Below are 13,735 nucleotides of genomic sequence, written 5' to 3'. Positions count from 1 at the left end.
CCACAATGCAGAGGGAGTCCTGCCCTCGTGAAACCGGGGAGATCTGGATTCCACCAAATCATAAAAACGAAAGTTGCAGAAGTTCATATATTTCATAGTTCAATTCCACGATTAAAACCTTTGACAATTGTGCATAGTATATAAAACCACATTATTTACCCCACTCATAAATGCAGGAGGAGGCCAGGCTTCTCAGTAACAGTGAACATTATTGGCAGCCAGGCTTTGTTTGCTTGTTGCTTTTTTGTCAATTTTTAAATATACGAAGAATATGAAGATTTTTCATCAGAAAAATAGAATAAGATAAGCTTCAACAGGAACTTCGTCTGAGATTTGTATTTTTTCTTTTCATTTCGGGAAGAGTATCCGATGGGTATTGACCCTTGCGTTTTCAAGTCCAGCAATCCCACAACCCATTGCGATTCTAACTCAAATTTGCCTTTCACGTGTGCTTTTCTTTGGATTCATTGAGAACTTGTTGTTTACGGGGAAAAAAAAGAGCGTTTTACAGAGATTAAGAAGTGCTTCCTGGTCTGAAATAAAGGCCCTGTATCTTGAGGGCCTCAAGAGACACATGGCATCAACGGAAGAAGCAGTAAAAAGTGAGAATTCGTCCGCCCAACCAGGTAACCCATCGGAAACAGCGAAACCAGCACAGGCCGCTACAACAAATCCAGTGACATCTACTGGCGCTGTAAAGGTGATGAAAGTTTTCCTGTTTTTGTCGTATTTTTTTTTTTTTTTCTATTGCCCAAACAAAATTACATTTCATACGTCTGGGTAGGTTTGAAAATCTGTTGTACACTTGGTTTAATGTTGACTTCACATTAAGAAACCAGTTACCATAAACTTAGATTTACCGGATTATTCTAGTCTTAGAATGCATGCTTTTTTTTTATAATTCTGTACATCTTAACGGCTTCTAACGTCACAGTTGGAGAGCCCAATTTGTTTTTTGCAAATCAATTATTTAAGGCCTTATTTTGATGTATGTTCCAGTCGTTAGCTTAGATCATGTATGTTGCATGCTCATTGGAAACCACAAACTTTGCGCGAACGGTATATTATGGTTGACAAGCAGTTTAACTCCATAGTAAGTTACGATATCTCTTTACCCGGCTTAATTTAACAATGAAATTGCAATCATATAATCCCAATGTAAATTGCTATGTACTTATATCCTGGGTGAGACTCTAGCATTATTTTTCAGTGATCATTTAGGTAACTTGTCACACAGTAATATTTCTTTTGCATGCACAAGATCTTGTCGAGTTTTGCCATACTTTGCAAACTGGACTAGAACTCTGATCCAGTGTATGAATCTGGTGCAAAGTACAGGGAATTGTGTGTCACCAAGTTTCCATTGAGATCAGACGTTTATGATCCATCAAATCTTTTTGCTTGCCCACCATTGGTGTAAATGTATCTCATGACCAAATGTTCTCCAGCAAAACTGGGTGAAATTCGAGGATATCACTCATGATTTTCCCCAATTTTCAAACCTTACATCTAGTACCATGAGATGAGAGAGTATTTTGTGGTTGCTACAGACCTTACCTTAACCTTAAATCTCTTTGTGCCAGGAGCCACATAAGGCTTGGACATCTCTCCTCCACTGGCTTTGGTCTGTAGTTGCATGGCATACAGCACTCCATGTTTAATTTTCCAGCCTGTGCGGTTTCTCTCCTTTTCTACCATTTGCCACCATGTTATTTTTGGTTGGCCTCTTTTCTTTCTTCCCTCTGGTGTCCGACCAAGGGCCACAGCACAGTTGTTACTGAAAAAGGGAAATATTTGTACCACAGAACACTAAAAAAAAAAATCCCACATTGGTTACAGTAAGCTGTCTGTAAACAGTTTTTCAAGTGCACTGCAAAACATTTGAAGGATAATAAACACAACAGCCACTATTTTGCTGGAAACATGCTTTTATATTCATCCTTGTGTTGTTTGCTCAGATCCACATCAAAACTTACAACTTTTTTATTCATTACAAGATCACTATAATTTTTACAGAGTGCGTTGCTCGTGCTTATGTGAATTGCATAGTTGTGCATGCTGTGCGAGTGCGAAGGTGATAATTACATAGTGTAACACCTTTCCTCTTTTGAAAGATGAAAGTTATGAAAGTTAAAAATGGCACAATTTGGTTTTAGTCCATAACAAAGTCACTAAATCTTTGAGGAGGCCTTCGTTGTCTCACTGAACAACGTAACGTGTATGAAGTCCCTTCCTCTCCCTCAGGAGCAGATTCTACTGGTTGATGCGTGTGTGTAGGTTCGTTTTCAGGCAAGGAAACAATTTCCAGATGGTCGTCTGCTCTCTCATGTTTGTCTTCTGGTTCAGCCTTTGCCTCTCTAATCTGCATGTGATTCCTCTGAACTGGTCCCATTGAGGTGTTAACAATGCAAGATCTTGGCGCAGTGCTTCTGATAACTTTACCATCTATCCAGGGTTGGTGTTTATTTGCTGGCTTGGGTTTAATGAAAACCTTTTCCTCCTTTGAAAACTCTTTGAGAGGTTGCGAGACCCTCTTGTTGTACTGAGCCATTGATCTTTGTCTTCTTTCTTCCATGTTTGCATACACCAGACTTGGCGATGCTGCCTGAGGGGTGAGTTTGTGGTCTGCTGTAGGGATGATATCTTTGAGTTTTCTTGACACGAGAGGCTGAGCTGGTGAATAGTTGTGACCTTGTTGAGGCGTGTTTCTGTATGCCAGGAGAGCCAGATAAGGATCCTCTTTTCGAGATTTCTTCAGGATGTTCTTGGCAATTTTGACCGCTGATTCTGCTTTCCCATTTCCCTGGCTGTAGTAAGGTGATGATTTGACCATGGTGAAATCATATTCTTGAGTGAATCTTAAATATTTGTGACTCTTGAATTGCGGTCCATTGTCTATTATTAACTCATCTGGGATCCTGTGGCGAGCAAACTGACACTTCATTGCTTTTATCACTGAGTTGGCCGTGGTGTTTCCGCTGAGAGAGTCAAGTTCAATGTAATCACTGTACTGGTCAACCATTACAAGGTAATTATTTCCATTTAATTGGAAGAAGTCAGCACTTATTTTTTACCATGGCCTGGTAGGTATTGTGTGAGATTTCATTGGTTCCTGTGGTCGCCCATTAGCATACTGGGCACAAAGTCCACATGAAAAGCATTTCTCCTTGATTTCTGCTTGAATTCCAGGCCAAAAAAGAGACTCGCACGCTCTTCTTAAGCCTGGTTCACATATAATTGCAGGCGATTGCATGCGATTGCACGGTTGCTGAAACCACTCAACCAAATATCGCGAATCGCATGTTCACATATGATTGTAGCCGATCAGAGCGATCTGTGACAACTGAGTCCACGGTTTACCATTCAGTGGCAATACAATGTAACTCCAGTCAGCCAACATATTAAAAAGCAAAGGATGCTGAACTTTTAATAGGTGTTGACATTCTGCTTCTGTTGTCTTTACCCTAAACGGAGAATCACTGCCAGATCAAAGAAGAAATGTTGCTTCTTGGTGCAGAAAGTCTTACGAAAGAGAGAATTCTTTGCTAAAGCAATTGAACAAACAATTGTATTTTCTAATTTCTTCCATAAACTGTTCCGTGTCAATTTCACCTTCCATCTTGTCAACACATGCACTTGTAAAAGTTGATAAACAACTGGTTGTTATGGTATCATGCCGCTTGCAGAGCATTATTGGACACATTCCAATCGCATGATCACAGAACTTTGTTCACATATGATCGTACTCGATCAATCGCAACTGATTACACGAATAGAACATGGTTCTATTCCTGCGATTGTCCGCAATCACGATCGCACTGGATCGCACACGGTCGCAGAGCTGTTCACAAATAATCGCAGATGATCGCTGGCGATCTTGTGCGATCGCCTGCGATAGTCTACAATCATATGTGAACCAGGCTTTATACTGCTCTCAGCCCCCTGGTGTGCTTTGTGTATTTTCTGCAACATCTCTTCTCGCAGCGTAGAAGGGACAATAACTTGGTGAGATCGATAGGCTACTCCATCGTAAATGGAAATTTCATCTCTTAAGCTCCAATAATGCCTTAGTTGCTCTGGCGCTTCCTTTCTTTCTGTAGGCCACCCACTAGTAATTACATTGCACAGGGATACCAGAACTGGGTCTTTGGCAGTCTCTTGTTTGATTCGTTGCATGGTTTCAGATGTGACTCTGTTTGGTTCAATGTCCATCTCAGCCAATTCCATCTGGAACACTTCGTATTCTTTCGTCGCACTGGTTGTTGAAGGATGATAAGTGGCAGGTGCACGGGACAGAGTGTTGGCAAGGTAAAGTTCCTTTCCCTTCTTGTATTGAACTGATAATTGGTATCTTGGTAGCTTGAGCATCATTTGCTGTAGTTGTCGAGGGGCTTTACAGAGAGGCTTCTTAAAGATTGTCTCCAGCGGTTGATGATCTGTATGTACCGTGATGTTGTGTCTTCCATACAAGTACTGGTGCCACTTTTCCATGCAAGAGACAATCGCGAGACACTCCTTTTCGATTTGAGCATAATTCCTCTCGGTGTTGTTCTGTGTATGCGATGTAAAGCAAACAGGCTGATCGTTTTGTAACAGTACGCCTCCTATTGCATCTTCAGAGGCATCCACTTGCAGAGTTACAGGAATAGTAGGGTCGTAGTAGTGTAATGCAGTCACTGAATCCAATGAGATTTTTTGCTGAGTTAAATGCATTTTCATGGTTCTTTGACCACAGAAATTCAGAGTTCTCTTTCGTCAAATCTCTCAGTGGAAGAACTGTTTCCGACAAGTTGCGGCAAAACTTGCTTAAGTACTGGCACATTCCGAGGAAACGCTGTACCCCGGCTTTGTCAGTGGGCATTGGCATCTTGGTGATTGTGTCTACTTTGGCTGGATCCGGTTCAACGCCTTTGTCTGTGAGTTTGTGCCCCATGAAGGTTACAGAGGGAGATTTGAACTGAAGTTTTTGCACAGACAGTCGGAGATCATGCTTGCTGCACTTCTCTAATAGACTCGTGAGATTCTTGTCGTGGTCCAAGTCAGCTTCCTCGTTTGAATTGCCACATCCGAAAACGCACATATCGTCAGCAATTTTTATTACTCCTTGTAAACCATCTAGGCATTCATGCTGGTGTCTTTGATACTCTTCAGGTCCTGAGACTATCCCAAATGGCATCCTGGTGTAGCAGTAGCGACCATTTGGTCCTTGAAATGTGGTGAGTAAGGATGATTCTTCATCTAGGACGATTGTAGGAAAGGCCTCTGAGACGTCAACAATGGTGAATACTTTTGCCTTGGTTAGAAGTGGAAGCTTTTCTTCAATCGTTGGAATTGTGTACTTGGGTCTTCGAATGGCCCTGTTAATGGTCTGGCTGGGGTCAATGCATATTCGAAGTTTCCCGTTTGGCTTCTCTTTCACCAAGATGTTTGAGAGCCAGTCTGTGGGTTGCGTAACTGGTCTTATGATCCCCTCATTGCAGAGTCTCTCTAACTCTTCATTGACCCTGCCCAGCTTAGCTATGGGCACTGGATGCACTGGAGCGTGCACTGGTCTGGCATTGAGATCCAACACGATGTGCATGGGAGTTCTTAGAGGATTTCCCCGCCCTGGTCTGAATACATTCGAGTAGCGCTGTACTACATCGTCTTTTGTCAATTTTCCCAATAATAGAGCTGGTAGTGGGTTTTGCAAGTCTTCTTCTTCAACTGCGTTTGCCGTCTCATCAGCGTAAACCTTCAAATAAACTAGGGCTTGTGCATCTCTTCCACTGAGAAGCGCTGGTTTGTCATCTGGGACATAAACTACAAGGAAATCTATTTCTTCATAAGACTGAATTACCATGTTGACTTTCCAATTTCCACAATTCACTGTACAATTTAAACATGCTACATTGTATATCTACTAAAAATTGTAACTCTGTAATAGAAAGGGAGGGCAGGAATCAACACTAATGGTAGCTCACTAGCCACAGACTAGTAGAAATTCAGTTTTGGCTGGTGGTTTTTTATTTACACTAGCCAGTTTGGCTAGTAAACAAACTGAAATTGTCATAACATCTGAGATATCACTAGTAAGTTGAAAAGTTAGTGTGGAGCCCTGGAGGGAGAAAATCCATGGATCTCCTACTTTTCATTAGTGGAAGGGAGAGTTTCCCAAACATGTTGTCAAAGATTATAGATTGCATGTGTTTGGTTTTTTTGTTTATGTACAATGTATATCATTTTATAAAAATTGAATACAGTAGATCACTATTAAAATGTTCATCATGGTCATTTGTGGTTTCAAACTAAAATTCTTCTTATTTTTCTGGTTCTTTCACTCAGAAACCAAACTATATACTGAAATACACCTTATCGGGACATACAAAGGCTATCTCTTCCGTGAAGTTCAGTCCAAATGGAGACTGGTTGGCAAGCTCTTGTAAGTTTTGACCATGATTGCATCTGACTTCTCTTTGCAAATGATGCTATCATGCTAATACTAACCCCGTCTTGGAGTTCTAGAAACTTAGTTTGATTTGAGCCCTTTGCTGGGCTGTCTAGCTCTTCAAAATTAGCTTTCATTAGCAGATTTTATCTGCCTTCATCAACCTCATAGTTAAAGAGTAATTGGCATTATGTAAACACTCTATGCATGTGAGTTGTTAAATCTGCCTCTCTGTAGGGAAATAACATCATGTGCATAGCTTTCTGGACTTTCACAACCTTTTAAATATTCAAAATTTGTTTCCTAAGTTAAATTTTCATACTCAGAATTCTATAGAGAGATTGTAAGGTTCTGACATCTCAATGAAGATGGTAAATTTTAAGTCTCAGATGTTCTTAATTTCAAAATTGAGGGCCAAAACATTTTTGATTATTTAATCTTTGAGGCAAGAACATCAATTGCTATCCCTCTACATTATGTAAACTTTAGTCTGATTATTTGGCAACATTCAAACTTTACCACTACATGACTATTTATCTTGCAATTTTGATGTTTTAGCTGCAGACAAGTACATAAAAATATGGGGAGCTTATGATGGAAAATTTGAGAAAACAATCTCTGGACACAAACTGGTACGAGAAAGTTGACTTGTTTTTATTGCTTGTGATTTCGTTAATCCTAGACTACAACTCCCTAGTTCATACCTTCTCGTTATGAGAAAGCTTGTGGTTATCAAAAGTTGAAAGTTGTCATCCAGCCTGTGTTATGAAGTAAGGTAATTTTGTTTTAGCAGTACAAGTGTATATGTGGTTCAATTTTATCCTCTGGTTTAGTTTTTTCCAAACTAGTTCAATTTTTTTTTTTGGACAAGTTTAATTTTTTTTAACCAGTTTTTTTATCAACTGTCTGAAAAAGGGCCTTTTCTTTTTTGGGGTGTGGATGAAAAGTAGGGGCATGGCTTCTGAGGGGGGTCTGAAAAAGAATCAAATGAAAGATGAAAAAGAAGAAAGATAAAGATTTCCCTGCAATTTCTCATCCACTTATTCTCTCTTATAACCTGTCATCCACACAATTTTCCTTGAGAATTTAACCTACCCCACCCCACAGGATCTTTTATATTTCCCACCTAATTTACTTCCACTTCACCCCTATAAAGACTTCTTTATTCTTTTATATTACTCTTACCATGATTTGAACCACCAACCTCTAGCTTTGCAGACATCCATTCTCTCCATTAGACCACGGTGCATGTCGTTGACAAACTTGGGATATTTATTGGTCTTATCAGTAATTAGCCCCAGACCTCCCTCCCTCCCCTTAGCCAAACTTGTTGTTGAAATATTTATACAGAAAAAAATATACACATTTGGTAGAGACCAGGACTTCGAGCTCGAAACATGCCTGAACCTCATGAACCATGTGTACCAAGAGAAATATTTTACGAACAGTTGAACGCCTTAAAAAAACGAACAGGCCAAAAAGGAATCGCAGATAATGCTTTTTATCGAGGATTCATTCTTCGATAAAGCAAAAGCCCATCTCAAATACCAGGCTGAGACGCAGCTTGGAATTCAATCTGAAGAACCCGTGCTGTCAAAGTGGGAGAAATCAACAGCCGTAAGAAAGCAGTGCCTGTGGGCATATTCAGAAAACTCAATAATAACGCAAAACAAGAAAAAAGTCATCCCTAAGAGGGAAATTCATAATGTGTTGGCTCTTGCTCACAATCGCACTGCTCATCTGAGTTGACAAATAACTTGTAAATGGATCAGTAACAACTATTCCGAAGTCAACGTGAAAGTGGTAGCCATATTTGTTAGTCTGTGTCCAATTCATGCTGAGCAGCAGTCGGTAACTAGCCGTGTTAAGGTTGTTGATAAACCTATTCAATCTCCGACATTTCTATCTCTCTCAGAGATAGATTTAATGGACTTCCATAACTGTCCTTGTGATTGTACCTAAAAGCACACATGGGGCATGAACATAACTGACCATCATACTAAGTATGTTTACGTGACACCTCTGAGTGCCAAGTCTGCCGCTGAAGTACTTACCAGATTCAAACACTACTACTACACCTATGGCTTTCCAAAAACAGTCCTAACCGACAATGGTAAAGAATTTGCAAACAAAAAGATGGAAACATTTTGTGAAGAAAATGGCGCTAAAGTGGCTCATGGTTCTCCACGAACTCCAACCACTCAAGGTTTGGTTGAAAGATCAAATAGATCGTGGAATGAGGATACCAGAGCGTTAATAATGAGCATCTCTTCCTCAAGTGTTCAGAAATCGTGTCAAAAAACATTAGAAGCAGCTTATACTAGAAACATAAGCTACCATCGAGCAATAAAGACGACGCCATATGAGGCTGTTTATGGTATTAAAAGCCATAGAGAATGTGAAAATCATGAGGAACAACCAAGAAAATGACAAAAAAATAACTGAAAATCAGGAAAAGTACAACAATGAAATGGTAAGCCAAAAAAAAAAACAAAACCTAGAAAATTTAAAGTTGGAGACATTGTCTCTATAAAAATTGACTGTGTTGACAAGACATCACCTCTGCATTCGAATCTTCTTCTGGGAAAAATTGAAGAAATTGTAAACACCTACGCATGTGTTGTAACCAAATTTGGTAGAATAAACACATTAATTTCACCCACCCGTTTATAAATCCTTGCACAGCTACCACTCAGAACATTGAACTTGAGTACACTACTGAGCTGACATTTTCTGCAGTGTGCAAGAAAGCTATTTAATCTATTTAAATAATTTGTCAAGTAATACTTATTACGAGGTTCTGTCAATTCATCATTTTGTTTCAAGAAGTAGTAAAGCCATTACTGTGTACCAATACTGGTGTTGTTTGTTTGACTGGCTGGAAAAGCATTGGGTACCATCCCTAACCCTAATCCTAATCCTAACCTTAATCAGTAAAATGAATGCTTTAACCCTAATCAGTAAAATGAGTGCTTAACCCTAATCAGTGAAATGAATGCTTAACCCTAATCAGTAAAAAGAGTGCCTAACCCTAATCAGTAAAATTGAACTAGTTAAAAAAAATTAAACTGGTTCAAAAAAATTGAACTGGTTTGGAAAAAGTTAAACTAGAGGATAGAATTGAACTACAACATGTATTTTTTCCATTTCTTAATTAATGTACTTTTTATATTTTCTACGATGAACTGTGTTTGTTTTCCCCTCAAAGTAAATTTGAAAGGAGAAACAAGCAAGTGTATTACTATTTATTGTCTTTGTTTTTTTTCTCTTAGGGTATTTCAGATGTGTCTTGGTCTTCAGATTCAAAGCTACTTGTCTCTGCATCAGATGATAAAACTTTAAAAATTTGGGATTTTGCTACTGTAAGTCATTCACCATGTTCATAGCTAAAGATTTGTGGTGATTTCATGGTACCTTTGACCTAAAAAAATGTGAACTTTGTGCACATGTTTCTAAATGTATAGTTACTAGTGGCAGATTTTGACTTTTTTTTTCATGCTTATTAACCCTTGAACTCCCATGAGTGGCCAAGACAGAATTTCTCCTTACAAAATTCAACACAGTATCAATCAAACAAGTAAAGCGAATAAAGAAAAATGTCAATAAGTGAATTATTAGTTGATCCAATACCAAATTCTCCAAACTAACATCATAACAATATATATGACAAATGGTAATAAAAAGAGAATGACAAATAATTATGATCTTAGGAGTAAAAATGGGCTAAGGAGGTCAATTGTGTTCTTGTTCTAGGGTAAGTGTCTGAAGACACTCAAAGGACACAGCAATTATGTGTTTTGTTGTAATTTCAACCCTCAGTCCAACCTCATTGTGTCTGGCTCGGTGAGTATCATGATAGTAATTCAAGGTCTGAAATGAACTTTTTAAAGGTTGAGGACAAGTGAAAATTAAGCATTAATGCTTCACTTGCCAGATGGAATAATATGGTTGCTATAAACTGTCTGATTTTGTAGAATTTCTGGTTCATAGTTATGAGGAAAAAAGTGTCCATCTAATTTTGAATTGAAAAAGTGAGATGTAGGTGTCCCTTTTTGTTTCAAAACTGAGGGTTTACCAATTCATTGTTGATTGCATTCTCTGTAGGTTTCAAAAATTCATCATAAAAGTTTTTAAATTGTTAAATTCTCCTAATTGGCTGCAAGGAGTTGTTTTGCTCTGCTCTTTGGAGGTTGTTGTGTGACTTTTCCATTGTTTGCAACTTTGGTGAAGAGAAGTGCATGGGTAAACTCGGTAATCCAAACTTGGAGCACCAGGGAAATGCTTCAAAAAACTGAGTTGGTGTTTTTATCTTTTCTTGAAATAACATGAGGTTAGTTGGCTTTCTGAGCTATCCTGCTTGTTGATATGACATAACAGCCCATCTGTGTTTTTAAGGTTTTGGTCTGAAAACTTCAATTTTACCAAGCATTGATTACAGCATTACAACAAAAATTGTCACGCAAATTGTCACACATTTAGGAACAGTGAAGATAGGTGCAGATCAATCTTAGGAAATGCATTCTGATTGGCTAGACATGCCCTCCAATAGACCCTAACATGGGGGCACCCTTACAAGTAAATGCTTCTAGGTTGTAAGCTTCTGGTAGAATTTGCTCCAAATTTATTAACTTTCTCTTTCTTTAGTTTGATGAGAGTGTACGTATTTGGGATGTCAAGACAGGAAAGTGCTTGAAGACTTTACCAGCTCACTCAGACCCTGTTACAGCTGTAAGAATTTTTTTTTTGTTAAGGAAAAAGCTTAAATTGCAATAGCATTGACATACACATACTGTAAGGAGTTTGAAACTCCAACTACAGCTACCAAAATGTGACATGTACTATTCCACTTCATTGTTTAATGAAAGATGATTCTTCGCTTCTGTTACTTTAGCAGTAAGCTATAGTGTAGTTCTCCTGAATTTCCACAACCTGTGCTCTGTTTATTCAAGGCTGATAATAATGGTTTATACAATGATTCATTCATTTAAGCAAAGGGTCGGGGTTAGTTTTGTTAAGAAACTGGGGTGCTGTGTCAGTGGGGGTTGTTGCAAGGTAATTTGGTTTCATCAACTGAGTCAATAATGGAAATTGGCCTCTGTAAAGAGTTCTTAAAACTGATATTTGAAGCATATTAGAGCAAAACATTATCAATTCAGTTGATGAAACTGAATTATTCATTCATTTTCTTCTTTTGGTTGAGTAAGTAGAGGCCACTACCAACTCTTCTATCTGCGACCAAATAGTGAACTTTAGTTGGTATTGATTTAATTATTATAAATGTCTTTCTGTGACTTTTCTTTAATTTGACAGGTTCATTTCAATAGGGATGGTGCTTTGATTGTGTCAAGCAGTTATGATGGCCTCTGGTGGGTTCGATATTCTGCCTTTTTCATTTTTATGGCAAACATACATGTTTTTAGTTGTGATTTGATTTACTTTGGATGCTTTTCTTCTTCAGTCGTATTTGGGATACAGCTTCAGGGCAATGCCTAAAAACTCTAATAGGTAAGTGAAACACAGTTTTTCATCATTTGAAATGTACCAAACCCTTTCTCCCGTACTGATTCCACTTTTGTTGAAGCTAAAAAAATTATGGATTAAGTACTCAATGAATAGAAACAGGTAACCTTGTAATCCTGTTATTTAGAAAAGAGATGGACGGGGGGAGGGGGTGTTCATTTGAGAGGGGCGCTTGTTTGTCATTATGGCCGAGGGAGTGGGCACTTTTTCGTGGAAGATGCTTATTTAAGGAAATAAGGTATTCAAAATATTAATTATTGCTTAGTTGCTGACTTAAGAAATGTTTCTTTTCTTAGATGATGACAACCCACCAGTATCATTTGTGAAGTTTTCACCTAATGGAAAGTACATCCTGGCAGCCACATTAGACAAGTGAGTTTATATGCCATGGTCAATTTTATGTAAGGATTATCTGAATATTTTGCTTGGAAATTCCTTTTGGGTACTAGAGTGTAATATCATTTCTTTTCAGCACTTTGAAGTTGTGGGATTATAGCAAAGGAAAGTGCTTGAAAACCTATACAAGTCACAAGAATGAGAAATACTGTATTTTTGCAAATTTCTCAGTAACTGGTGGCAAGGTATGGATTGCTATACTGTGAATTAGAAAAAAGTAAGGAGCTTCAAGTTGTGTGATAAAGGAATTGCATAAAAACTTTTGTTTCCTTCCTTGTTTCCAGAATCTTGAAACTCTACAGGAGCCTTAATCTTCAAAGATTTTTAGGATTAAGTTTCGAGGGACTTTTATCTTACTTGAGAGCTTTGTTGTACTTTATATGTGTGGAGAATTTCTGTATATTTTTTTTTTGTTTGGTTGCTGATTAATTTTATTTAGAAAGAGCCAATTGCTATAGTAATTGCTATAATATAGTAATTCTACTGGAGGATTACAGCAAAGATTGTCCAAAGAAATTAAGGATCGCAACAATGATTGAAATTTAGGATTGCAGTAATGTTGCTTTACTACATACTTTTATTAGTCCACAAAACATGCACAGTCATCTTAACCGCTTAACTTCCAGAAGTGACTAACATGTAAATTCTCCCTATTATATTGTCAACTAATTTAGAGGAAAATGTTTAGAAGCTCGTGGGAACAATTAACAATCAAATCTAAGAACCAATTAGGACTTGAAGATTATTACCATGCTTGGCTTGAGGCAGTTTGGTTGGATCACCTGTGAGCTGTCACAAGTTCTAAGTGATAGTTTTTGAATGGTCATTGTGATTGTTTGGTTTATTCAGGATATTCAGAATTGTTTTTGGACATAGTGGCCCAAAATAGCTGTAGATTTAGAACAGTTATTTCACTGCAAAGGATATCTTTTCATTACTGAAATTCAGTAATATTATGTGTAGAAGATTATTGCTTTTGGTAGCTTTTGTTATCATGGTGTTGATGTAATTTCCATGTGTTTATAGTGGATAGTATCTGGGTCAGAAGATAACCTGGTGTATATCTGGAACCTGCAATCCAAAGAAGTTGTGCAGACACTTGAAGGGCACAGTGGTAGGTTGTGTTTTTTGTTGCAGAACATTAAAAAAATAAAGAGTTTCTGTCAAAGCATTTAACCCTTTGGCCCTTGGAGTGACTAGCATCTAATTTCTCTCTACAGTATCATCCCCAAATCACACATTAAGATAACAAGAATGAAAGAAATGATCACTGAGTAAAGACGCTCTTGATTGTTAAACAAAATTCATTCTCCTTAGCACCTGAGGAAAGGAATAGAGAACAGTATGGAGTATATGCATACTGACGCTAGGGTGTTGGTGTAAATGGGTTAA

The 13,735-nt window shown here is 38.1% G+C and overlaps 1 protein-coding gene and 1 long non-coding RNA gene across 2 annotated transcripts in view; one reads left to right on the top strand and one right to left on the bottom strand.

Moving 5' to 3' along the window:
• Positions 1-420: 420 nt before the first annotated feature.
• Positions 421-13,735, top strand: part of LOC111345887 (WD repeat-containing protein 5) — a 15,133-nt gene continuing 1,818 nt past the window's right edge. Inside the window, exons 1-11 of the mRNA XM_022953180.2 lie at positions 421-700; positions 6,325-6,421; positions 6,986-7,059; positions 9,700-9,789; positions 10,181-10,270; positions 11,072-11,155; positions 11,738-11,793; positions 11,886-11,932; positions 12,244-12,319; positions 12,420-12,528; positions 13,370-13,457. Of these exons, the coding sequence (XP_022808915.1) occupies positions 575-700; positions 6,325-6,421; positions 6,986-7,059; positions 9,700-9,789; positions 10,181-10,270; positions 11,072-11,155; positions 11,738-11,793; positions 11,886-11,932; positions 12,244-12,319; positions 12,420-12,528; positions 13,370-13,457 (937 nt within the window). The 5' untranslated portion in view covers positions 421-574. The remainder of the gene's footprint in view (positions 701-6,324; positions 6,422-6,985; positions 7,060-9,699; positions 9,790-10,180; positions 10,271-11,071; positions 11,156-11,737; positions 11,794-11,885; positions 11,933-12,243; positions 12,320-12,419; positions 12,529-13,369; positions 13,458-13,735) is intronic.
• The window catches only part of LOC148732444 (uncharacterized), a 738-nt gene continuing 671 nt past the window's right edge, over positions 13,669-13,735 (bottom strand). The window contains exon 2 of the long non-coding RNA XR_015999892.1: positions 13,669-13,735. This exon is cut by the window's right edge and continues 208 nt beyond it. This is a non-coding gene — a long non-coding RNA (uncharacterized LOC148732444).

The sequence above is a fragment of the Stylophora pistillata genome, chromosome 4 (assembly GCF_964205215.1).
Source record: "Stylophora pistillata chromosome 4, jaStyPist1.2, whole genome shotgun sequence".
Classification (NCBI taxonomy): Eukaryota; Metazoa; Cnidaria; class Anthozoa; order Scleractinia; family Pocilloporidae; genus Stylophora; species Stylophora pistillata.
This window is presented reverse-complemented; position numbering and strand designations above follow the sequence as displayed.